Source organism: Pelophylax lessonae, assembly GCF_965119305.1.
Source record: "Pelophylax lessonae genome assembly, chromosome: 9".
NCBI lineage: Eukaryota > Metazoa > Chordata > Amphibia > Anura > Ranidae > Pelophylax > Pelophylax lessonae.
The window spans coordinates 63185669-63210703 of NC_138776.1; the positions used below are offsets into that span (position 1 = coordinate 63185669).

The 25035-nt window shown below is 44.3% G+C and overlaps 1 protein-coding gene across 1 annotated transcript in view; it reads right to left on the minus strand.

Moving 5' to 3' along the window:
- The window catches only part of ADAM12 (ADAM metallopeptidase domain 12), a 1097024-nt gene that overhangs the window by 457723 nt on the left and 614266 nt on the right, over positions 1 to 25035 (minus strand). Inside the window, exon 6 of the mRNA XM_082269366.1 lies at positions 11601 to 11784. Within this exon, the coding sequence (XP_082125492.1) occupies positions 11601 to 11784 (184 nt within the window). The remainder of the gene's footprint in view (positions 1 to 11600; positions 11785 to 25035) is intronic.

A 25035-nucleotide genomic window follows, 5' to 3' on the forward strand; every position in this document is an offset into this window, starting at 1 on the left:
GCCACAAACTGATAGTGGTTCTCCTCTACGGAAAAGCGTAGAAACCGCTGATGTCCTGCGAAAATGGGAATGTGAAGATAGGCGTCCTTGATGTCTATGGACGCTAGGACATCCCCTGGATGCAGGAAGGCTGCTACCGTGCGAATGGACTCCATTCTGAATCTTCTTATGTTGACGAAAGAATTGAGTGCTCTTAAGTCCAGAATTGGACGCACTTTGCCCTCTTTCCTGGGTATTGTAAACAGGTTTGAATAAAACCCTTGAAACCGTTGTTGTAGTAAATCTGTGACTGCTCTCCGCAGATCTTCTAAACGATCTGCGGATAGTCGGATATTGGAAGGGAAGAATCGCGCCGGTGGGAGAGATCGAAACTCGATCTTGTACCCTGACCTTATGACTTCGCAAACCCATTTGTCCGGGATTCTGGAAAGCCATGGATCCGGGAACCGGCGAAGACGTCCCCCCACCCCAGTTATGGGTGGGGGCGCACCTTCAGGCTTTGGATGGTTTATCTTCAGGTTTGGAGGGGGCGGGCTTTTGCTTGCCCGACCAACGACCCCTGACGCCTCCTGCAGGAGCTTTGGAGGACTTAGTTTTTTCACCCGCGGGACGAAAAAACCTCTTGTGAGCAGAAAAAGAAGGCCCTCGTCTTTGACGAGTTCCTCTACCTTTAAAATTTTGCGGTAAAAAGGTGCTCTTTCCACCCGTGAGATCTTTAATGATCTCATCTAAGTTGGCTCCAAATAGACGCTCTCCTGAAAAGGGGATATTAGCCAATGCTTTTTTGGAACCTTGGTCGGCTAACCAACCTTTTAGCCACAGTGTACGCCTGAGAACCACTGCTGAGACTGATGCTCGCGCCAATAATGGAGTGGCGTCTAACGCCGCATCACACACAAACTGTAACCCCTGTATCATTTGTTCCAACAAATCTGATACCGCCTGAGGGACCTCTTCTAAGTCCCGGCGTAACCACTTGGTCCATTCAGTTACAGCCTGCGAAACCAGACCAATAGCTATTATAGGTCTGAAAGCTGATCCAATCAAGGAAAACATGGTGCGAGACATAGCTTCTATCTTGCGATCCACTGGATCTTTAAAAGACGGAGCGTCTTCTAAAGGAATAACCGTGGCTTTATTCAATCTAGCAATTGGTGAATCCACCACAGGTGGTTCTGTCCATTTCTTAATAAGGGTTTCCTCAAACGGATAACGCCTGTCAATGCGTTTAGAAATAGTAAAAGTGCGTTTTGGCAGACGCCATTCTTCTTCGATTGGATTGCCAAAACATTTGGGCAATGGAAAAACCTTCGCCACTTTGATGCGTTTTTTAGTCCCAAAAGGGATTTCAGTTTCAGCTATTTCTGATGGAATACCCTGTAATCTTAATGTTTCTTGAACAGATACAATGAGTGCGTTTACCAACGCTTCCTCCCGGGCTATGGCGGATGCCGAAACATCCTCCTCACTGTCTGAAGAGACAGGACCCGAGACACCAATCCCAGATGAAGTACCTGCAACTGCAGAAATAGGCTCAGAGTCTGAGTCCGAGGTTTCAGATAATAAGGGGTTAGGCGGGGGTCGCTTTCTTGCGCCCTGTCCCCTAGACAGAAAAAAACTGATTCCCTGTAGCAGAGAGAGGGAGGATATACCCTCAGGGACTGCCCCTAAGGTGGAGCCAGAACGTTTTGTCTTTCTGCCTAGTCCTACTCCTGCGGAGACAACATAACCCAGCTCTTGAGAATCAAGAAGACTACGTCTGTCAATGAGCGATAGAGAAAGTTCCTTAGCCTTATAAGGCATACTTCAATCACTTATCTGGTTTGATCCAAATACTAACCCACAAATATGTATCAATTATCTGTACTTGAATTTACTGGAATGACCTCTTTCAATGCTTCTCTCCTTGATTGGGAGACAAAAACTTGAATTTCCTATTATTGACTCACTTTGGTCTGGTAATATCTTTCATGTTCTTTGAGATATGTTCCATCTGTACTATTCTTTTGACATATAAATTTCTTTCTGATACCTTTATTTAAAAAAAAAAAAAAATGTTCCATAGGTAAATCCTATTTTGGTAAAATATTATTCTGTTATAATAGATATACATATGTTTAATGCATTGTAAAATACTAATGCCAACTATTACTTCACTATTGTTGTATTTAAAAAAACCTTTTCAATAAACGTTTTTAAACAAGAATAATTAAAATAGAGGAGTTTTGCAGAACATAGTAATTGTGGAACCCTTAATTACAACTGTTCTAGGTATAATAAAATGTTGCCAGCTGAATACAAAGGAACCACAGTCGAAGGCAGGGATCCTCAAATTACGGCCCTCCAGCTGTTGCGGAACTACACATCCCATGAGGCATTGTAAAATTCTGACATTCACAGACATGACTAGGCATGATGGGAATTGTAGTTCCTGAACAACTGGAGGACCATAGTTTGAAGACCCCTGGTCTAAGGTGTTCCTCTTACCTTCCTCACTTTCTCATCCTTCTTGGTCTGCTTCTTTTCCTCACCACCAGCATGCAGCACTGAAATGTCTTTTACAAACAAACAAAAAAAATGGGATACTAGGGGCTACTGTATATAAATAATTTTAAATATGAATGCCGTGAAAGCAGCTGGACCTCCACTGGAGTCTAGCAGAGTAAAGTTTGGTCAGGGACACACCCCTGACTGATGATTGGACAGTAAAGGAAGAGCAACACACTAATGAGTCATGCCTGTGCTTTCCCATTAGGAAATCATGTTCACAGTGTTTCCAGAATGAGAACTCTGTACACTCATGGCTCACACTGCTGGCCTCCCCTCACCCTAGTCTGGGATATAGGAATTTTAGATAAAAACACAGATAACAACTGTAAATGAAATAGGAGCACCTTGGCACAGTGGTAAATCCTCAAAAAATGTAATTTACTGGTTAAAATAAATATATTGTACGCACAAGACCAACCTCTATTACTGGTTAACGCATTTCGAGGCAACGCCTCTTCATCATAGCCAACTCCATCAGATTAGAAGCCATTTTAACCCTCCTCTTATGTTAGGGTCAGAACCGACCCGTTTTCAGGTTTTGAATGTCTATAAGTATCACATAAATTTGTTTATTGCATCAAGATTTTTTTACTTTGTCAGGAACCTCTATTTAAACAATGTAATAGAAAAAGAATCCTTTTCACTAAATTATAAAACTCTGTGGTGAAAATTAAGACGTTTATGGTGTTAGGGTCAATTCTGACCCAGTTATAATATAGGATTTTAGGACACTAATAAGTGCCAAAACTGAAATCATAAACACTCTCTCTGCTTAGTAACAGTGACAGCCAATCACCTCTCAACCCTGTGAGCTGTAGTTAGGGAAGGGCCTATCTCTTTGCCTGCTTGTCTGGTTCTCTAAATAAAGTGAAGAAATATAGGACCAATACATTTCAGAGTTGCTGACTTTATTTTACCATTTTTTAAATTTGAAAATGAGAGGTATGCTATCAAAAGAAAGGTCTAAGGGGTCACACCAAAAATATTAAAATCAATCTTTTCAAGGATAAAGAAGCCTAACAAGGTAACCAAGAGGTAAGAAACAAATTGGATGATAAATAATTGTTCAGAGGGTATTTTATGGCTGATTTAAGACACGGGTCAAAACCGACCCGTTAACATCATGGATAGTAACAGAAAGCTAACATAAGAGGAGGGTTAAAGCTTCTATTAATTAAAATCTATGAATGGAACAGAGGCTGATGAATGAAAGTTCTGCCTCCTCCAATCATAGAGTGCTTTTCATTGGTTGAAGTTAAACCACAGTTTATGATTGGAGAAAAGGGACAGAAAGGGAGGGCAAAATCAGCACTCATGCATGAGACAGACCTAGCTGATCATATTACCCCCTGCAGCACCAGAAGATTACGACTGTGGGGATATGGGGGGTGGGCAGAGAACTTTGGAGATTGACCAGCAACAGAATGAACACTTTACACTTAGTGCCGGTTCACACTAACGCGGCACGACTTCGGGGGGGACCTGTTAAGTCGCCTGCACCGCGACTTCAGCGCGACTTGCACGGACTTCATATAATCAATGTCTATGCAAGTCGCTCCGATGTCGCCCCGAAGTAGTACAGGAACCTTTGTCTAAGTCGGAGCTACTTGAGTCGCTCCTATTAGAACGGTTCCCGTAGCACACAATGGACCGCGACTTGTCAGGCTGACCAGTCGCCTGACAAGTTGCGGTAGTGTGAATGGAGTCTTAAAGTACTGTTCCCTCAAGCTATTCTTTTTTACACACAAAGTTTCTGTATCAACTAGGGCACAGGAGCGAAACTATAAAATCTTATACAGGTAGTATCACTGCCAAACAGTGCTTCGATACTTTGATGCTTCGATTCCTGATACCTGCTGGAGGTGTCAGACAGCCCCAAAAACTATGATCCATATCTGGGGGATGTTCTGGGGTGGTGCCTTATCACGCCCTTTTGGGGTAAAATCCTCCTATTGTACCACAAACTAGTGGGAGATCTGAATCCTTACATTCCCACTGTCATAGGATTATCCATTATGCCTGGTTCGTACAAGTAGAACAAAAAGGAGCCCGCAACGCCACCTCTTAACTGCAGCATGAACAGTTATAGCTAGAAACTGGTGGAAACTGGGCAACTCCTTCTACTTGAATGGGCTTGCGAGATGGACTGCCTATGTCACTTGGAGCAAATGATCTCCTAGGAAATTGACAAGACAGAGACCTACAAGGTTGCGTGGACTGTGTGGTCTATCAGATAATCTTCAGAATTTGTTTCCTATTTCAATTGATGAGTTCTCACTACACTGATACACAGAATACCTGTCCTATAACTTGATTATTAAGTGATTGAGGTAGCGTTGAGTCCCCCCCTCCCCTTTTTCCCCACCAGTTCTCCCTTTTCCCCCTCCTCCTCTCCCTCCTCCTTGTTGAAAAATTCTACCCCCTTTCTACTCATATCCACTGTGCGATACTTACTGATGTTGCATTCCACATGGTTAAGCTTGATCCTATGGATCTAGAGAGCGAATGTGGGTCTACATAGATCCCCTTTTTTTGGATCAAACACCATATTCCCTGTGTCTGGTTGTAATGGATTTGGATGTAACAGTGGTGTTTATGATGTTCATGATGTTGATAACCTTTATTACTACCTCTGAGTACATTCTGATGATTTGTCCTATATTGCCTTGTTGGCAACATATGTCTTTTATATGTTTTTTCTATCTATAATTCTGTTGTAATAGATATGTTCAGCTTGTATATCTTATATCAAAAAACAATAAAATAGATTAAATATAAAGTACCATTTCTTGTGCAGATTAAAAAAAATAAAAACTTAGACCCACTCCCTGCACAGCAGCACACTTGATTGGCTATTTGTGCTGCTTCCTCCTCCTCCTCGCTCTGAGCTCTAACAATCAGGGACTGAAAGAGCCCGATACCAAGTCAAATTTAGGTACTTACACTGCTTACATTTAAAGTGATTGTTATTTTTAATTAAAAAAAAAACAAAAAAAAAACAAGATTTTACAAACATGTTATACTTGCCTCCAATGTTGCAGTGGATTTGCACAGAGCAGCCCCGATCCTCCTCTTCTCGGGTTCCACTTTGGCTTTCCTGGCCCCTCCCTCCTGTAGGATGCCCCCACAGCAAGTACTGTAGCTGGCTATGGGGGCACTCGAGCCGGGTCACAGCTCCCTGTGTCCATTCAGACACAGAGCTGTGGCCTGGCCCTGTCCCCTTTCTATTCTCATTGGCTGCCTCACTTTGATTGACAGCAGCAGGAGCCAATGGCACCACGCTGCTGTCTCAGCTAATAAGAAGGGGAGTCCCGGACGGTAGAGACATTCCTACATTGCGGAAGCTAGAGGGACCTCAGGTAAGTATCAGGGGGGCTGAGGGAGGTTGCTGCACACCAAAAGCTTTTTATTTTAATACATAGAATGCTTTAAGATAAAAAAACCTTCTGCTTTTACAACTTCTTTAAAGAAAAAAACAATATTTGAAGAGGAAGTAAAGCTTCCTCTGTAACTTGTACCTATAGGTAAGCCTATGATAAGGCTTACCTATAGGTAGTGTAAATATCTCCTAAACATGCACAGTTTAGGAGATATTTACTTTGCATGCAGCCAGTGACATCACTGGCGCATGCGCTCTGAAGGAACGGCCACCCGTACCATTCCTTCAGGGCCCTGTGCCATGAATGGCGGCTCCTGCGTGCATGCGCGGGAGTGACATCGCGGCTCTGGTCAATCAGATGGCCGGAGGACGCAAACCCGGAAGACGGCTGAACATGTCAGCCGTGTCACTGGTGAGTGGGTGGCAATGTGGGGGCTTCTTTCTAAAGGTAAGTATTTCATAATGAGCTAGTATGCAATGCATACTAGCTCATTATGCCTTTGGTTTTCAGGGTTTTTTTTCTGAGGTTACAACCTCTTTAACCACCTCCCACCCGGGCCATTGTAAATATACGGCCCGGCGGGAGCTTCCTCCTTCTGATCGGACGTTCCGGAACGTCCTTCAGAAGGAGGGAGATCGCGCCGCCGCGGGCACGCGCAGCTGCGCGATCTCGATGTGCCTGTGTCCCTAGGACACAGAGCAACAAGCCTCGGCAGGAGGGCCCTGTGATTGGCCCTCCTGATCACATGACGGCTGTGTCCAATCACAGCCGTCATGTAATGTCAATACAGCCGTTGTAACGGCTTCAATCTCTTCTCCTCCTGACAGATCCTGTCAGTGAGGAGAAGAGCAGAGGATCGATACTGCAGCCGGGGTGATCAGTGAGTATTTCTAATTACTCACTGATCACAGGGGGGGTCTGTGCTGGTAATCAGATGATTGATTACCAGTGCAGCCCTGGGGGGAGGGGGTGCCACTAGAGCCACCAGGGATGGCAAACAGGGCTCAGAGAGCCTGCCAGTGGTGCCCCCCTATTAGTGCTGCCCACCAATACCATCTGTCAGTGCTGCCCACCAGTGCCCGTTATTGCCATCTATCAGTGCCGCCCACCAGTGCCCATTATTGCCCACCAGTGCTGCCTATCAGTGCCCACCATCAGTGCTGATCAGTGTCGCCCATCAGTGCCACCTATAAGTGCCCATCAGTGCCGCCTATCAGTGCCCATCAGTGCCGCAGATCAGTGCCCATCAGTGCTGCCTATCAGTGCCCATCAGCGCTGCCTATCAGTGCCCACCAATGCTGCATATCAGTGCTATCTATCAGTGCCACATCAGTGCTCATCAGTGCTGCTTATCAGTGCTACCTATCAGTGCCCATCAGTGCTGCATATCAGTGCCACCCCATCAGTGCCACCCCATCAGTGCCACTCCATCAGTGTCTCCTCATCAGTGCCTGTCAGTGCGGCATCATCAGTGCAGGAAAAAACGTATCTATTTACAAAATTTTTTAACCTAAACAAAAAAACTTTTTTTTTCAAACTTTTCGGTCTTTTTTTATTTGTGCACCAAAAAAGAAAAAACCTGGCGGTGATCAAATACCACCAAAAGAAAGCTCTATTTGTGGGGAAAAAATTACACAAATTTGGCTTAGGTACAGTGTTGCATGACCGCGCAATTGTCATTCAAAATGCAACAACGCTAAAAGCTGAAAATTGGTCTGGGAAGGAAGGGGGTTTAAGTGCCCAGTATTGAGGTGGTTAACCACTTGCCGACTGCCTTCAGTAGATTTACTGCGGCAGTCAGCCCTCACAGGCAAAGTGACGTTAATTAACGTCACTAGCCTGTGAGGCTCTCGGGAGCGAGCGCGCGCCGCCGCCGGCGCGCTCCCACTCCCGCACGGTCACGGACCCCCCCGCGCGTGTGACCGGCGGACCCGATGTCCGCCGGTCACTCGGCGATCGTCGGGGGAGAGGGAGAAAGGCAGGCAGCTTGTGTAAACAAGCTGCCTGTCAGTTCTCCCTGTGTAGAAACACTGATCATACAGTTCTACTATGTAGAACCATTGATCAGTGTAACTACAGCTCAACAGATAGCCAATCACAGTTAGAATCACGCCCCTAGGGACACACACAGCCCCTCCCTCTCAAATAAAGTTAACCCCTTCACTGCCAGTGTATTTTTACAGTAACAGTGCATATATATAGCACTGATTACTGTAGAAATGTCACTGGTAACCCCAAAAGTGTCAAAAATGTCAGTCAAGGGTCCGATCTGTCCGCCCCAATGTCGCAGTACCGCATAAAAAATCGCAGATCACCGCCATTACGCGTTAAAAAAAAAAACAACAAAAATTACAAAAATCTTTCCCTTTGTTAGTAAACACAATAACTTTTGCGCAAACCAATCAAAATACACTTTTTGCGATTTTTTTTACCAAACATATGAAGCATAAAACAAATTGGCCGAAAATGTTAAAAAATTTAGATTTTTACTTTTTTTTGGGGGGGAATTTCATAAAAAAATGTGAAAAATATTGTTATTTTTGCAAAATTGTCGCTCTTTTTTTGTTTATAGCGCGTGATCAAAAAATTGCACAGGTGATCAAATACCACCAAAAGAAAGCTCTGTTTGTGGGAAAAAAAGGACGTCAAATTCGTTTAGGTACAGCATCGCACGACTGCGCAATTGTCCGTTAAAGTCACGCAGTGCCGAATCGCAAAATACCCCCTGGTCTTTTAGCAGCCAAATCCTCCGGGGCTTAAGTGGTTAAGGATGTATTAATGTTTACAGAGTTGCAGTAATTTGTTTCTTTTTTTTGCCCAGAGTTTAGCTTTATTAACTAGTTTATTTTTGCACTACAGTTCTATAACAAAATTTCCAAAAGATTATTTCACAGGAAGGCAGCAGCAAAGTCAATAGTGATATTTTGCTTGTGATAAGTTAGGAGAAATTAATTTGAAGGAGATGAAAAAACAGACTAATACGGACACCGGGGTTACCTGCAACTGTGAAAATGAGCCTGAAATAAGAGTTAATTTGGATGGTAAAGGCGGCGGCTCAACTGGCAGTAATATTTCTCATTTACCGTTAGAAAAGACTTGTTGTCTACACTGCAGACGCAGCCTGTGAATGCGTAAGGATTTATGGCGCTGCTCATTTTATTTGTTAGATGCATTTAAGTATTGTTCTCTTGCACAATAAAATGTCACATCTGATCAGTAAAACTGCCAAGATCAAAAACCCTTACACAGTCTGGTTGTTAAGCAAAATAAACTGTGAAAGAAGCCCACGGAAGGTTGAACAGCTGCAGAAATTGGCATCATGTGGCTTTTCGCTTGCATCCGAGTGTCTTCAGTGGCTGACAGGTCATGCTGAGACTTTTAGTTTAATTATAGCTATAGTTAAAGATATACAGTACATCAGAAAAAAGTTTATACTGAGGACCTACACAAGAGCTTAAGTAAACCTGTACTTTGGCAAATCCATGAACGGTTTTTTAAAGAGACCCTGTCAGGACACCCAGTCAGGGCAAAGTGATTGTGTCTGTGTAAAGACCCCCCCCCCCCAATGGCCAACAGATATCTCCCAAGCAATCCCCTGCTGCTCCTTGCTCTGTTGCAGCCACCAACAAAATACCTGGCATTGAAGCCCGTAGGAAGCAGTGATGTCACTCCCTCCGTCTTGTGACCATGCTTTGGCCTAGCAACTGGAAGTATGGTATTTTATGCAAGCTGCAGCCTACAACAAAGAAATGAAACATCTGGGGATCACTGGACAGGCAAGTAGTAGTGCATTGGGGGTGCCATAAGACAGGTACTGTAACTTTGCCCTGAATGTTTCCTTAAATGTCCCATATCTTAGACTTTTCTTCACTCACTCACTGCCCTGTTAACTGGAGCGATGCAGAAAAAAAAGCCCTGTGCACACTTTCAATTCAATCTGGTTAAGCTTACAGCAGGTCTGGTGTTTGGCTACTTGGGTACCCAGTGCTGCACTGTGGGTGGAATGGATGAGGATTTTATGTTCCCCCAAGTACCAGATTTTTTTTACTTTGCTTTAATGGACAAATGGAAATATGTAGTTGTAAGAGGAAACTCAGTATTAAACAGCAGGAAAGGGGGTGTGGGGGGAAGCAGCAGGCTATTTAAGTGAAGCTGCTATGTTGTCCTGTATGACCAGGATAGGCTCAAGTATAACATAGGCAAAAAAGCATTTAGTATATCTCTGCAATACGTGCAGTGGGATGTGTGCAGTGTGACAAGCAGAGTACTGGACAAGCAGAGTTGCTGTATGGGGGAGATAGAGAGAGGATTCACTGACCACCAATGCAGGGGGGGGGGGGGGCTAACAGCACTGCCACACAACACAATGTTTGGAGTGGATTAACAAAATATTAGCACTACAACTGACTAGCAATGCCAAGGGAAGGGGGAGGGGGCAGGGTGGTAACAGCACTGCCACTGACCAGCAATGCAGAGTGGGGAAGGGGGTTTAGCACTGGCCCTGACCAGCAGTAGAAAGGGGGAGGGGTAATAGTACTGGCACTGACATCCTTTCTGGGGGTTATTTATGCAGACACTGAAAACAATGCTGGATGCTATTATTGTATCCAGCAAATCAAAAGTTGAGTGTCATTGTGCCAGCAGACACATGGAGGTTTTTTATTGCACAAACTAACATCAATGTAGGGGGTTACTATTGTGGCCCCTGACACCAGTGCAGGGGGTTATTATTGCTGCGGTCATTGATGCTGGGATTTATTATTGCTGCCACTGACACAAATGCTAGAGATAATTATTGCAGCCAGTGACATGAATGATGAGGGTTTTTATTGCATCCACTGACAACAATGCTGACAACAATGCTGGGAGTTACTATTACTGACACCAGTGTACATGGCTGTACATTACAAAAACGTAGCAGGCCTGAAATGGCCTTAATTAATTTTTAATGGACTGCCTACATTCATGCATTTCAGTGCATGAAAACATGCATCTATTGTGAGGTCCTCTGGGAGTGGTGGGTGCCGCACATAAGGTCTATCTTTTAAAGATGACCACCACTACTATAGAGATTGTTATAAAAGATAAAGGAAGAGCTCCAACAGGAAACAAATCAAACCAACAACCTTTGTTGCAAGATGCCACCACTGCAACCTCCTAGAGAGGTTAGAAACCAGAAGGTGATTTATTATAATTGACTCCACTCCAAGTGAATGTCACATTTAGGTGGAATGTCCTTTCAACATTTTTGGAAATGTCTTTACTTGGGAATGTAATTTTTCCCTCAGTGAACAAAGTGATCCCCTTACGATGCTCGTGCTGTGATATCTCTGTACCAGAGTCACTTTAAAAAAAGTCTCCGCTGGATCTTGAAGTGTGGTGACTAAATTGACCATGACTAGATTACTTGTCTCCAGCTGCTAAAAACAGGAGAGGTCTGCCTGTCTAGGGCCACCCTTATGAGTGATAAACTAATTAGTCAATTGTTCCATCAGTCTATCAAATTCATACATTTCCTCTTGTGCTTCAGTCTCTATTACTAGCAAGAGAAAAGACAATGCTTTTAATCCAGGGAACTGGGCACCTTCTGTTGTATTCATAATATGCATTAAGTAATTGTAGAGAAACACAGTTTATTTGCATGTGACATGCCCACGGTGTATTGCTTACCCTTTGTAAATAATCTTCAGAGTATTGTAAAGTGTCATTCGGAGAAATGCCTGAGAGGTTAGAATTCTGGCTGCAGGATCCAGAAGCCAGATTCATATGTTCAGCTTTGTAAAAGAGGTGGCGGCTTGTAGAATTAGCCTGTGGCTCCAGGACATATGCTCGGTTTTCAAGTGTAATTAATCCCCTGAAAATAAACAAACAACGCTCTCATTGATGTACATGTTTAAATATTCATATACAATGTTCAGATACATGCCATACATGCCATTTGTAAACCCATACCTATAGTACAAGTAAACATAAAACCATTATATTATGCAAAGCATATGGCAGATGAGGAGCGCATTTAATGGCCATTATCACTCTAGAGAAATGTATAGTCATAACCCAATGTAAACTACAAAGATCTGTAGTGAACTTACAGTAAAGCAGCAGTTGGTACTTCTGAAAACATGAACAAGAAGTGTGACAAAAAAAGCAACAATCTTTCTTTCTTAAAGTAATTGTAAAGTCCTATTAAAAAAAAATAAATAAATAAACATTTTATACTTACCTCCTCTGTGCAGTTGGTTTTGCACAGGTCAGCCCGGATCCTCCTCTTCTCGAGTCCCTCGTTGCTGCTCCTAGCCCCTCCCTCCTGGTGAGTGCCCCTACAGCAAGCAGCTTGTTATGGGGACACCCGAGCCGAGCTGCAGCTCCATGTGTCCATTCAGACATGGAGCTGCTGTCCGGCCCCACCCCCTCTTGGCTAACTGACTTTGATTGACAGCTATGGGAGCCAATGGCGCCATGGCTGTGTCCCAGCCAATCAGGCGGGAGAGTCCCGAGGTCCTCCTGGACATCGCTGGACAGAGAGGGGGCTCAGGTAAGTATAAGGGGGCTGGGGAGGCTGCTACACCCAAAATATTTTTTTTTATCTTAATACATATAATGTATTAAGATAAAAAAAACCTTCTGACTTTACAACTGCTTTAACTCAGCACTGCAAAAAAAGCAAACTGATAAAAATCCAAGGCCTCTTCTACACTGAGCAGAGTGGAATGAATGTCACATCCATGCCCGCTCAGATTATGCAGAGCGGACACCGGCAGAGCCAGATCTATGGGCAGCCAGGTGCAAACAGACTCCTTTGTCAACTTACATTAGGCTACTTCTAATCAAATCTGGTTCGGGGAAATGGAAAAGTAAGCAGTAGTCTTCTGTTTTTTTTTGGGGGGGGGACCAGAACATACCCATAGGTAAGCTGTTGTGGACACAAGTCTGTTTACACTCGCCTGTCCATAGGGCTGCCTGGACCATCCAATCAGGTCCGTCTTAAAAACAGACAGGCAGACTTGATTGGAAAGCCTACATGAAAGGGACTTAACTTTTTCCTACTCTTATCTAAAAACAAAGTAGCTGAAGTTCAGCGTTAAAGCAAGCCTCCAACTGTAATCTTTTTAGGCACATTGGAAGGAATTTCTGAAGCTTCCAGTGCCTTTACTATGGCGAGTGGTGTGTGCCACGTGAAGGCAGATAGACCTATTTCAGGTCTATCTCTGCCACCTATACCAATTTAGAGATTCAAAGTGAAAAAGAAACTTGTGTAAGGTCTGAATCTAATTGACAAAGCCAATTCATAAGTTTTGAGTATACAAAACTGCTGCAGAAACCCAACAGTTTGGGCCTGGCCCATGGGATGTGAACTGTCAGTAGATAGCACACATGCCTCTCTGCATATGAAGGGACGACACTGCATGAGCAGAGCCTGCAGGGTAACAGCCTTCATCCTCCATCTTGCTCTCAGCTGAAAAGTGGGTTGGGGCATGGTGGGCAGGAAGAGGTATTCAGAGCATGCAGCTCCAGTTGAACAGCTCTGTGCCATGTTTGACTTGAAGAGATGCCTTACAAGATCCAGCGCAGATAGCAGCAATGGAAAAAGTTGCAGGCCAATTGTCCAGTCTCAAAGTGGTGCATACTATGTCATAGATGACAAATAAGAGCCAAAACAATTTCTAAGGCTAGTAATGTAACAACCTGCAACATCTCAGGGGCAACACCACCTGTTTATTTAAACAGCGACCTGTTGTCGCTTGGGGGCAGAAGCGGCAGCAGGTCCGTGGCGTCTAAAATTGGGGGGTCTGTGCGGACATGTCTCAGTTGGTGGATTCTCCTACTAGAATGAATGCAGTGTTGGATCTATTAATTACTAATGACCCAGACCTAATCTCAAAACAAAAAACTGACCTAAGTCAGTAAGTCAGCGCTCACTGACTCACAGTGGAAGGTGAATGCATAGACCATATGTGCAAAAAACACACACAAGCATATATAAACATATAAAATGGTAAGGCAAAAAATTCTAAAGAAAGAGGGGAGGAGGGGAAAAGGTGGAGGAACTGACAGGTCGCTGACATCACTTCCTGTTCCGGGTCACTGCTTCCATCGACCCTGCTGTACACAGACATCTGCAAGGCTGCCCATCCAGGGAGCCTGCGCCATCTACAGCAGTAACCGGCACCTGTATCATAGACACTGCCACACAGCACAGGATCGTTCAGCAGGTCCCCGGATCTGATCATCCCGGATGTGTCCCATTGCGAGTACCGTTGTTCATGGTTTACTGGCTGTATTTTGGATCGTTTGTACATGTAAGTCACTACAATAAATTGTCATATTTCTCATACTATATTGTGACCTGGCGCCCTCTGTCTTCTTCCTTTTTCCCCAGACCTAATCTCAGATGTAGGAGTCCGGGACAACCTGGGTTCTAGCGATCACAGGACGATCACATTCAGCGTAAATCACAACATAGCACATGGCATGAGGGGAACATAAGAACCCTGAACCTCAGAAGGGCAAACTTTCCCAAACTGTGCTCAATGATAGAGGAAATAAACTGGGACCAAACCCTAGGAACACTGACCACAGAGGAAAAATGGGAATGCTTTAGGAACATATTTAACAAATGCATCTCACAATGCATTCCAATGGGAAATAAATTTAAAAGAGCCAAAGCCAAACCTGGCTGGCTTAGCCGTAATGTAAAAAAACGTATTAGGGAAAAAAAAAATGGCTCTCAAGAAATATAAATTGGAGGGGACTTTATCGGCTTTCCAGCAATACAAGGAATCAAATAAGAAATGTAAATATGAAATCAAAATGGCTAAAATCAACTTTGAGAGACAAATAGCAGAGGATAGTAAAAAGAACTCCTAGAAATTCTTTAAATATATCAATAGCAAAAAAACTAGGTCAGAGCATGTTTCACACATAATTAAGGATGATGGGAGGATGGTTACAGAGGACACGGAAAAGGCAACCGTGCTTAATGCTTTTTTCTCCGCAGTCTTTACACAGGAAAAGGAGGGGTACTCTGACCATGACTGTATGGTTAGCAATACTTCACTAGACTTGCCGCTATGGTTAATAGAGGGTGAAATCAGGGAAAGGCTGGATAAAATTAACTCAAGTAAATCACCAGGCCCGGGTGGCGTACATCCGAGAGTACTTAAAGAACTAAGTAAATATCTAGACCACTGTTCCTGATCTTTGCTGACAGTATTATGACAGGAACTGTACCAGGTGATTGGAGAAAAGCTAACGTGATAACGATATTCAAAAAAGGGCAGAGGCATATCCCGGGAAATTATAGGTTGGTCAGCCTGATGTCAATAGTATGTAAATTTCTGGAAGGGATGATAAGGGACTATATCCAAGAGTTTGCTAAAGACAATAATATCATCAGCAGTAATCAGCACGGGTTTACAAAGGGGCGTTCATGTCAAATCAATCTGTTAACATTCTATGAGGAGGTGAGCTAGATAGGGGCAGACCAGTGGATGAGGTGTATCTGGATTTTGCTAAGGTGTTTGATACAGTTCCCCACAAACGCTTGATTTATAAATTAAGGTCCACAGGCATCGACCAAAGGTTTGCTCTTGGATACGGAACTGGTTAAAAGGGCATGTCCAAAGGGTGGTAATAAATAACGCATACTCTAACTGGTCTTGGGTGGTAAGTGGGGTCCCCCAAGGCTCAGTTCTGGGACCAATCTTGTTCAATTTATTCATAAATAGCATTGAGGACGGGGTCATTAGCTCGATCTCAGTTTTTGCAGATGACACAAAATTGAGCAGGGCAATAACTTCACATCGTGAGGCAAACATCTTACAGAATGACCTGAACAAAATAAAAGAGTGGGCAAATACATGGCAAATGAGGTTTAATGTGGATAAGTGCAAGGTATTGCACTTAGGGACTAATAACATAAAAGCAGAATACACGCTAGGGGGGGAACCTCTGGGGGTATCAAAAATGGAGAAAGATATGGGGTCTTAGTAGAAGATAGACTTAGCAATAGCATGCAATGTCAAGCTGCAGCTGCCAAAGCCGGCAGAATATTGGCATGCATAAGGAAGGGGATGTATTCCAGAGATAAAACTATAATCCTGCCACTTTAAAACACTGTTCCATCCACATCTGGAGTATTCTGTCCAGTTCTGGTCGCCAGTCCTCAGAAGGGATGTGTTGGATCTGGAGAGAGTACTGAGAAGGGCAACTAAACTTATTAGGGGATCAGAGGACCTTAACCACTTACCGCAAAGTGACATATATATATACGTCGGGTAACTTTGCGGGGGTATCCCGGTACCGTGGTTTGGTCGTCCCAAACGTCTTCCATTTGAGGATTATGGGGGCCACTGTGCTCTTAGGAACCTTAAGTGCAGCAGAAATCTTTTTGTAACCATGGCCAGATCTGTGCCTTGCCACAATTCTGTCTCTGAGCTCTTCAGGCAGTTCCTTTGACCTCATGATTCTCGTTTGCTCTGACATGCATTGTGATCTGGAAGGTCTTATATAGACAGGTGTGTGGCTTTCCTAATCAAGTCCAATCAGTATAATCAAACACAGCTGGACTCAAATGAAGGTGTAGAACCATATCAAGGATGATCAGAAGAAATGGAAAGCACCTGAGTTAAATATATGAGTGTCACAGCAAAGGGTCTGAATACTTAGGACCATGTGATATTTCAGTTTTTCTTTTTTAATAAATCTGCAACAACTCTTTGCGGGGGTATCCCGGTACCGTGGTTTAGTGCCAACGGTTGGCTTTCCGTCGGTAACGACCGCCGCCCGATCGTTGCCCGGGTGAGCGGGAGGGGACGTCCCCCCCTCCCGCCGCCTTCCGTGACTTTTACCGTGGGCTCCCATCCCACCAGGAGTCCCGAGCACCCAGCCGGCACATCCACCGGCTGGATGGAGTCCCGATCAAAGCCGGAAACCGCTTCGATCGGGTCTCCGATGACGTAACCCGGAGGCGGCGTCCATGACGTCACTTCCGGGTTAGTGTGCTGCAAAAGGCGGCAAATTTAAAAAACGGCTGTATGCAAAAACGCCGTTTTCAGGGTTTTGCATACATGGAAGTGTAGTGGAGGGGTCTAGGGTCTTTTAGACCCTTGATCCCTCCATAAAGTGTACCTGTCACTGCATATTGGTGTCACAAGGGATGTTTACATTGCTTGTGACAGCAATAAAAGTGATCAGATTTTCTTTTTTTTTAAAAAACTGTAATAAAAGGTAAAAAAAATAAATAAATAGGAAAAAAAAAAACATTTTAGCCGCCGCCGTCACCGTTAGCTCGCGCACACAAAAAAACGTATACGGAAGTCGAGCCGCGAATGAAAACGCTGTTCAAACCACACATGTGAGGTATCGCCGCGATCGCCAGAGCATGAGCAATAATTAAAAAAAAGAGCTACACTCTAACTCTAAACTGGTAACCGTTAAAAAAAATTTAAAGCGTCGCCTATTGAGATTTCTATTGACCGTAGTTGTCGCCATCCCACGGGGGGCGTAATTTTAAACCGTAACATGTTGGGTATCTATTTACTCAGGCGTGACATCATCTTTCACAATCTACAAAAAAAATGGGCTAACTTTACTGTTTAGTATTTTTTAAATGCAGTGAAATGTGATTTTTCAAAAATTTTCCAAAAAAAATGGCTTTTTAAAGACAGCTGCGCAAATACCGCGTGACAAAAAATATTGCAATGACCGCCATTTGATTCTCCAGAGTCTTTGCTAAAATAATATGTATAATTTTTGGGGGTTCTAAGTAGTTTTCTAGGAAAAAATACGGATTTTAATTTGTAAACAAAAAGTGTCCGAAATAGGGCTGGGGCTTAAGTGGTTAATTACGAAGAGCGTTTAGAAGTGCTTGATTTATTCTCCCTGGAGAAGAGATGCCTGAGAGGGGACATGCTATCAATTTACAAATACCTCAACGGTGATCTGGGCATAGAAAAAAAAACTATTTAATCACAAGGAATGCATGAGAACACGAGGCCATACAATGCATTTAGAGGAGAAATGATTTAACCTCAGGTTACGCAGGGGGTTCTTTACAGTAAGGGCTATAAGACTGTGGAATTCTCTGCCACAAATGGTAGTAACTGCAGGGAGTATGGCTAAGTTTAAAAGACTCTTGGACATTCATCTCAAGGATCAAAACATTCAGGGGTATGAGAAATGATTCACACCTACAAAGGTTGAACTAGATGGACTATTGTCTTTATTCAACTTCAACTACTATGTAGCTATTATAGATACAGTGGAGAAAATAATTATTTGATCCCTGAGGATTTTGGAAGCTTGCCCACTTACAAGAAAATTAAGGGTCAATAATGTTTATAATAGGTGTATTTTAAATGATCGATACAGAATATCAACCAAAAATCCAGAAAAAAACACATTAACCTCCCTGGCAGTAATCCCAAGTGTGGCTCGGGGTTAATTTTCAGTACCAAAAGCTGTAACCCCGAGCCACACTCGGGGTTACCCTGTAGTTAAACTTACCTTGTCCCTACAATCCCCTGATGTCCTCCCACTGTGTTCTCTGGCCTGATGCTGGCATCCGTCTTCCAGGATACCTTCCCTGCAAGTGCCTCGACACAGGGGGGTGGAACCGGGGGGGGAATTCAAAAAAGTACACAAAACATGACATGATACATTGTAATCTGTTAGAAATCCATTAGGGCCCTTTCACACGGGCGCTCCGTATGTCCGCAAATCATCCTATTTTTTTGCGGATGATTTACGGACATAATGTAAATCTATGGCATTGCGGATGTCAGCGGAATACCATCCGCTGACATCCGATTTTCCTCCTTTCAGTTCTGTTCCGTTTTTTGGAACGGAACAGAACCCTATTTTCTCATCCGTGTAAAAAACGGAAAGGAAGGAAAATCGGATGTCAGCGGTGTCATCCGCTGACATCCGCAATGCCATAGACTTACATTATGTCCGCATATCATCTGCAAACGGATGGGATGATATGCGGGCACATGGAGCGGATGACACAAATGTCATCCGCTCCGTGAAAAAAAAAAAAAGTCCCGCAGCGGACTAAAGCAGCGGAGCGGCCGTCTGAAAGAGCCCAAACATGACTTAGTACTTGGTGGAGAAACCCATGTTTTCAAGCATAGAGGTACGATGTTTCTTGTAGGTAGTGACCAGGTTTGCACACACCTCAGGAGGGATTTTGGTCCACTCTTCCTTACAGATCTAAATCCTTAAGGTTTCTTGGCTGTCGCTTGGACACTCCCTCCAAAAATTTTCTGTAGGATTAAGGTCTGGAGACTGACTAGGCCACTCCATAACCTTAATGTGCTTCTTCTTGAGGCATTCCTTTGATGCCTTGGTGGTATGTTTTGAGTCATTGTAATGCTGGAGGACCCATCCATGACCCATCTTCAGTGTTCTGGCTGAGGGAATAAGATTCTCATCCAGGTTTTTTCAGTACCTTGGCCCCTCAATGCAGAAATGTCAGCATGTACCTTTAGCAGAGAAACAGCCCCAAAGCAATATGTTTCCACCTCTGTGCTTGACTGTAGGGATGGTGTTCTTAGGGTTATAGTCAGCATTTTGTTTCACATATATACAGTGGGTACGGAAAGTATTCAGACCCCCTTAAATTTTTCACTCTTTCTTATATTGCAGCCATTTGCTAAAATCATTTAAGTTCATTCTTCTTCCTCATGAATGTACACATAGCACCCATACTGACAGAAAAACACAGAATTGTTGACATTGTTGCAGATTTATTAAAAAAGAAAAACTGAAATATCACATGGTCCTAAGTATTCAGACCCTTTGCTCAGTATTTAGTAGAAGCCCCCTTTTGATCTAATACAGCCAGGAGTCTTTTTGGGAAAGATGCAACAAGTCTTTCACACCTGGATTTGGGGATCCTCTGCCATTCCTCCTTGCAGATCCTCTCCAGTTCTGTCAGGTTGGATGGTAAACGTTGGTGGACAGCCATTTTTAGGTCTCTCCAGAGATGCTCAATTGGGTTTAAGTCAGGGCTCTGGCTGGGCCATTCAAGAACAGTCACGGAGTTGTTGTGAAGCCACTCCTAAAGTTATTTTAGCTGTGTGCTTAGGGTCATTGTCTTGTTGGAAGGTAAACCTTCGGCCCAGTCTGAGGTCCAGAGCACTCTGGAGAAGGTTTTTGTCCAGGATATCCCTGTACTTGGCCGCATTCATCTTTCCCTCGATTGCAACCAGTCGTCCTGTCCCTGCAGCTGAAAAACACCCCCACAGCATGATGCTGCCACCACCATGCTTCACTGTTGGGACTGTATTGGACAGGTGATGAGCAGTGCCTGGTTTTCTCCACACATACCGCTTAGAATTAAGGCCAAAAAGTTCTATTTTGGTCTCATCAGACCAGAGAATCTTATTTCTCACCATCTTGGAGTCCTTCAGGTGTTTTTTAGCAAACTCCATGCGGGCTTTCATGTGTCTTACACTGAGGAGAGGCTTCCGTCGGGCCACTCTGCCATAAAGCCCCGACTGGTGGAGGGCTGCAGTGATGGTTGACTTTCTACAACTTTCTCCCATCTCCTGACTGCATCTCTGGAGCTCAGCCACAGTGATCTTTGGGTTCTTCTTTACCTCTCTCACCAAGGCTCTTCTCCCCCGATAGCTCAGTTTGGCCGGACGGCCAGCTCTAGGAAGGGTTCTGGTCGTCCCAAACGTCTTCCATTTGAGGATTATGGAGGCCACTGTGCTCTTAGGAACCTTAAGTGCAGCATAAATCTTTTTGTAACCATGGCCAGATCTGTGCCTTGCCACAATTCTGTCTCTGAGCTCTTCAGGCAGTTCCTTTGACCTCATGATTCTTGTTTGCTCTGACATGCATTGTGATCTGGAAGGTCTTCTATAGACAGGTGTGTGGCTTTCCTAATCAAGTCCAATCAGTATAATCAAACACAGCTGGACTCAAATGAAGGTGTAGAACCATCTCAAGGATGATCAGAAGAAATGGAAAGCACCTGAGTTAAATATATGAATGTCACAGCAAAGGGTCTGAATACTTAGGACCATGTGATATTTCAGTTTTTCTTTTTTAATAAATCTGCAACGTTAACAATTCTGTATTTTTCCGTCAATATGGGGAGCTGTGTGTACATTCATGAGGAAGAAGAATGACCTTAAATGATTTTAGCAAATGGCTGCAATATAACAAAGAGTGAAAAATTTAAGGGGGTCTGAATACTTTCCGTACCCACTGTATATATATATATATATATATATATATATATATATATATATATATATATATATATATAGGGCTCTCATTGGGCAGTGGAGGAAACCCGGCCAATGGCACACAAAGGCTTGTATCTATCCCAGGTGGGCAGAATATGCCGCACAGCATTCTGGGAGAGGGTATAAGTCTGAGGGGAGCACATGACGCAGCGTCTTTGGAGGGAAGCAGAGTCCCAGGAGGGAGGTGACGCCTGTCTCTCCTCCTGTCAGGAAGAATCGGGTGTCCCAAGCGGCTGGCCTGAGTGGACACAGGGCTGAGCTGAGCTGCAGTGAGGATCCAGGTGTGCTGAGGACCAGCGGAGCATTGGGGTCGAGTTTCAGGAAAGCAAACTGCCCCCCTGGGAGTCTGCCTAGCAGAGGGGACCACTCCGGAGAAGGTCAGAGGGATCCAAGAGCTAGCTAGCCAGTACAGGAATATAGAAAGGGGGTGCCAGAGATAACCCTGAAGTGTAAAGTGTTAAGCGTTGCAGCATCATTGCAACTGCTACCTAAGTCAGAGAAGACTACAGGGAGCCGTGCATAGGACTTTTGAGCTGTGAGGAAGCATCAGAAGTCAAGTTTCAGTTCACAGACCGAAAGTCAGGTTTACAAGCAGCAGTAAGCGTTGGTCCGCATTCAGCTGGTGCCAAGACAGCACTAGGCGGCATTTAAAGATCTGTTTTTGTTTGCATGCAATTTGATTCATAAATTTGTTTTTAATAAAAATCGACACAAATGCAGTTAAGAGAAGGAACTAACCAAGCAATTTTTGTTGGCGGAGTTCCAGGCTCTCCGCAATCTCATGCTGCTGTATGAAAAAGGGACTACAGAGGATGTATCATCCTCTGTGTCTAACGCCTCACAAGAAAAGGAAGCTTTAGACACTGCCTCAAATAATCAGAATCAATATGCATCTATACCTTCTAAAGCTTTCAAACCCAGATCTCGCAACTTCCTGGACTTGATGACATGCTCAGCCATTTGGGCTTTCCTTTATAATTCTAATAAGGATCTTAAACACCAGCAATGGCATGACACCCCTTCCAACCTTACCCCAATCAAAACCAAGCACTTAGGCACCTTCAAAAAAGAACGGACATTGTCAAAAAAACATCTGACACAGAGGGAGAGAGGAGAGTTGAAGATCTGGTATGATCAGATTCTATGAAGCAAACCAAGATGGCGCTGGATCTCTGACCTCCCTTTATAGCCCCTGGCAGCCCCACCTACTGGTGGGAGGTGGCGGGTCATGTGATCCTGGCTCCCTATATAAACCAAGCACACCTTACAGTCAGTGCTTGGTTATTTTCCTTGCTCCTGTGTGTCTGCTAATTGCTTTGTCTGTGTTCTTGGTTCCTGATCCTTTCTCCCTCAGGTTGATACTCCTTGATGACCTGCCAGACCTGACTCTAGAGTTGTCAACCTTACCTCCTCCTCTTCATTAAAGGCCTCCGTGCCACCACAGACCCTATGGGGCCCTGTTTCCACTTCCAGGGACTCCTGAGGGTCGTGATTGTAAGGGAGTGCTGTTCCACTGCAACTGGGTTCCCTCTCCACTGCAAGACCCCAGGTGGGTTGTGACAGCAGGAGGAGATTTCCTGCTGACAGAGTGTCGAGAGGCCACTGGCCAACCCTACATTACCCCTTGATAAAAAAGGGATAGATTTGTCTGCACGAAATATAGTGGCAATACCTTCATCAGTTCTTAAAAGGGCCATAATGGTTGGGCCCCAACAAACTGGGCAGCAGAGGGGAAATGGCAGCATATGGCTGAACTTCTGACTGCTGTATATATATATATATATGTTAAATGCAGGTAAAAAAACTGAATTTTTGTAAGAACTTACCGTAAAATCCTTTTCTCTGAAGTCCATTGACAGACGCAGCAGCTATGCTTCTTTATCATTGGGTTATGCGTCATCTACAGGAGTAGACTAGGCAGTGAAAAAAAAACTGACACGCCTATAGCGGCTTTCCTTCTCGGCATTACCCGCACACACTGTGCTCTCAAATCAGTTTCATAGCAAGCAGTGAAAAGAAGACACAAACCATCCCCATAACAGAGGGGCAGGTGCTGCGTCTGTCAATGGAATTCAGAGAAAAGGATTTTACGGTAAGTTCTTACAAAAATCCAGTTTTCTCTATTGTCTATTGACAGATGCAACAGCTATGCTTCCTTACCATTGGGACGTCCCAAAGCAGTATAGGCATGAGGGGTGGGGAAGAAATGCAACCAACAGTTAACGTATTTCCAAGGCTAAAAACTTAGCCAACTGGGTAACAAAAAAGCTCAACCAGTAACAACAGGAGCTTACCCATGAAAGAAAAAAATCAACCCCTTAAAGAGAAAGAAACAAGTCTCTAAACAGCAGCCTGCAAAACCTTGCGGCCAAATGAGGCATCCGACGATGGCAATAAAGCTACCTTGTAGAATTTTGTAAAAGTATGCACGGACGACCAAGTCGCAGCTGTACAAACTTGAATAACAGACGTCTGATGGCGAAAAGCCCAAAAGGCACTCAGCGATCTAGTAGAATGCACTTTCACAGGGAAAAGAGGAACCTGACCCTTCAACGAATAGGTCTGGACAACCGTGTGCCTAATCCATCTGGATATGGTCGCAGCAGACGCAGCCAAACCCTTATGAGATCCTTCAGTAAGGACAAAAAGAGAATCCAATTTCCTAAAGGACTCAGTTACCGTCATATAAACCCTCATCGCCTGAACCACATCCAGTGAATGCAAGGCGATTTCCTTGGGATGCGTAGGAAGAAAAGACGGATTAGATCGGAGAACCACCTTATCTCTGTGGACGACCAAATAAGGCGAACGACAAGGAAGTGCCGCGGACTCAGATTGCTGCGGGCAGAAGTAATAGCCACCAAAAAAGGCAACCTTCTGAGATAACAAAGGCAGAGATATGTCCCTAATATTCTCAAAAGGAGGCTTTTGAAAAACCGACAAAACCAAAATTCAGATCCCACAGAGGCAAAGGGGATCTTCTAGGAGGAGCCAGATGACACACCCCTTGAATAAAGGTGTGAATCAAGGAATTAACAGCCAACGGGCATTGCAAGTAGATAACTAAGTCCCACACCTGGCCCTTGATCGTGCCCAAGGATAACCGTTGCTCAACTCCTTTCTGCAAGAAAGTCAAGACCCTCGCAACCGAAAACAAGCAAGGGTGCAATTCTTGAGATTCACACCAAGAAATATCTACCATGTACAGTGATAAATCTTTCTGGAAGTTGCTTTCCTAGCCAGCCTACAGGGTAGGGATGACAGACTCAGAGAGACCTCTGTCACTCAACACCTGGCCTTAAATGCAATGCCGTTAAAGCCAGCGACCGTAAAGCAGGATGGAAGATCGGCCCCTAAGACAGCAGGTCCTCCCTTAGAGGCAGCCTCCAAGGAGGCTCGACGACCATCTTTACCAGGTCTGCGTACCAAGGCCGACGAGGCCAGTCTGGGGCCACCAGAATCACTATAACATTTTCCACCGACATCCTGCGGAGAAACCTCAACAACAGCTGTATCGGAGGGAAGGCATAATTCAGCTGATACTGATTCAAAGTAGCTACCAATGCGTCTGTGGCGGAGGATATCGAGCCCTGGCCACGAACCTTTGCACCTTTTTGTTCAGATCAACCTCCGGGGTGCCCTACTGGACACAAAGTAGATGAAATACCTCTGGATGGAGGGACCATTCCCCTTGGTCCAGAACCTGACAAATCAAGTAATCCACCTGCCAGTTCTCCACTCCTGGAATGTGAACTGTGGAGAGAGCTGGAAAACGTTCCTCAGCCCAAGTCAAAATCTCGGCCACCTCCTGGGCTGCCCAGGCACTCTTTGTACCCCCCCTT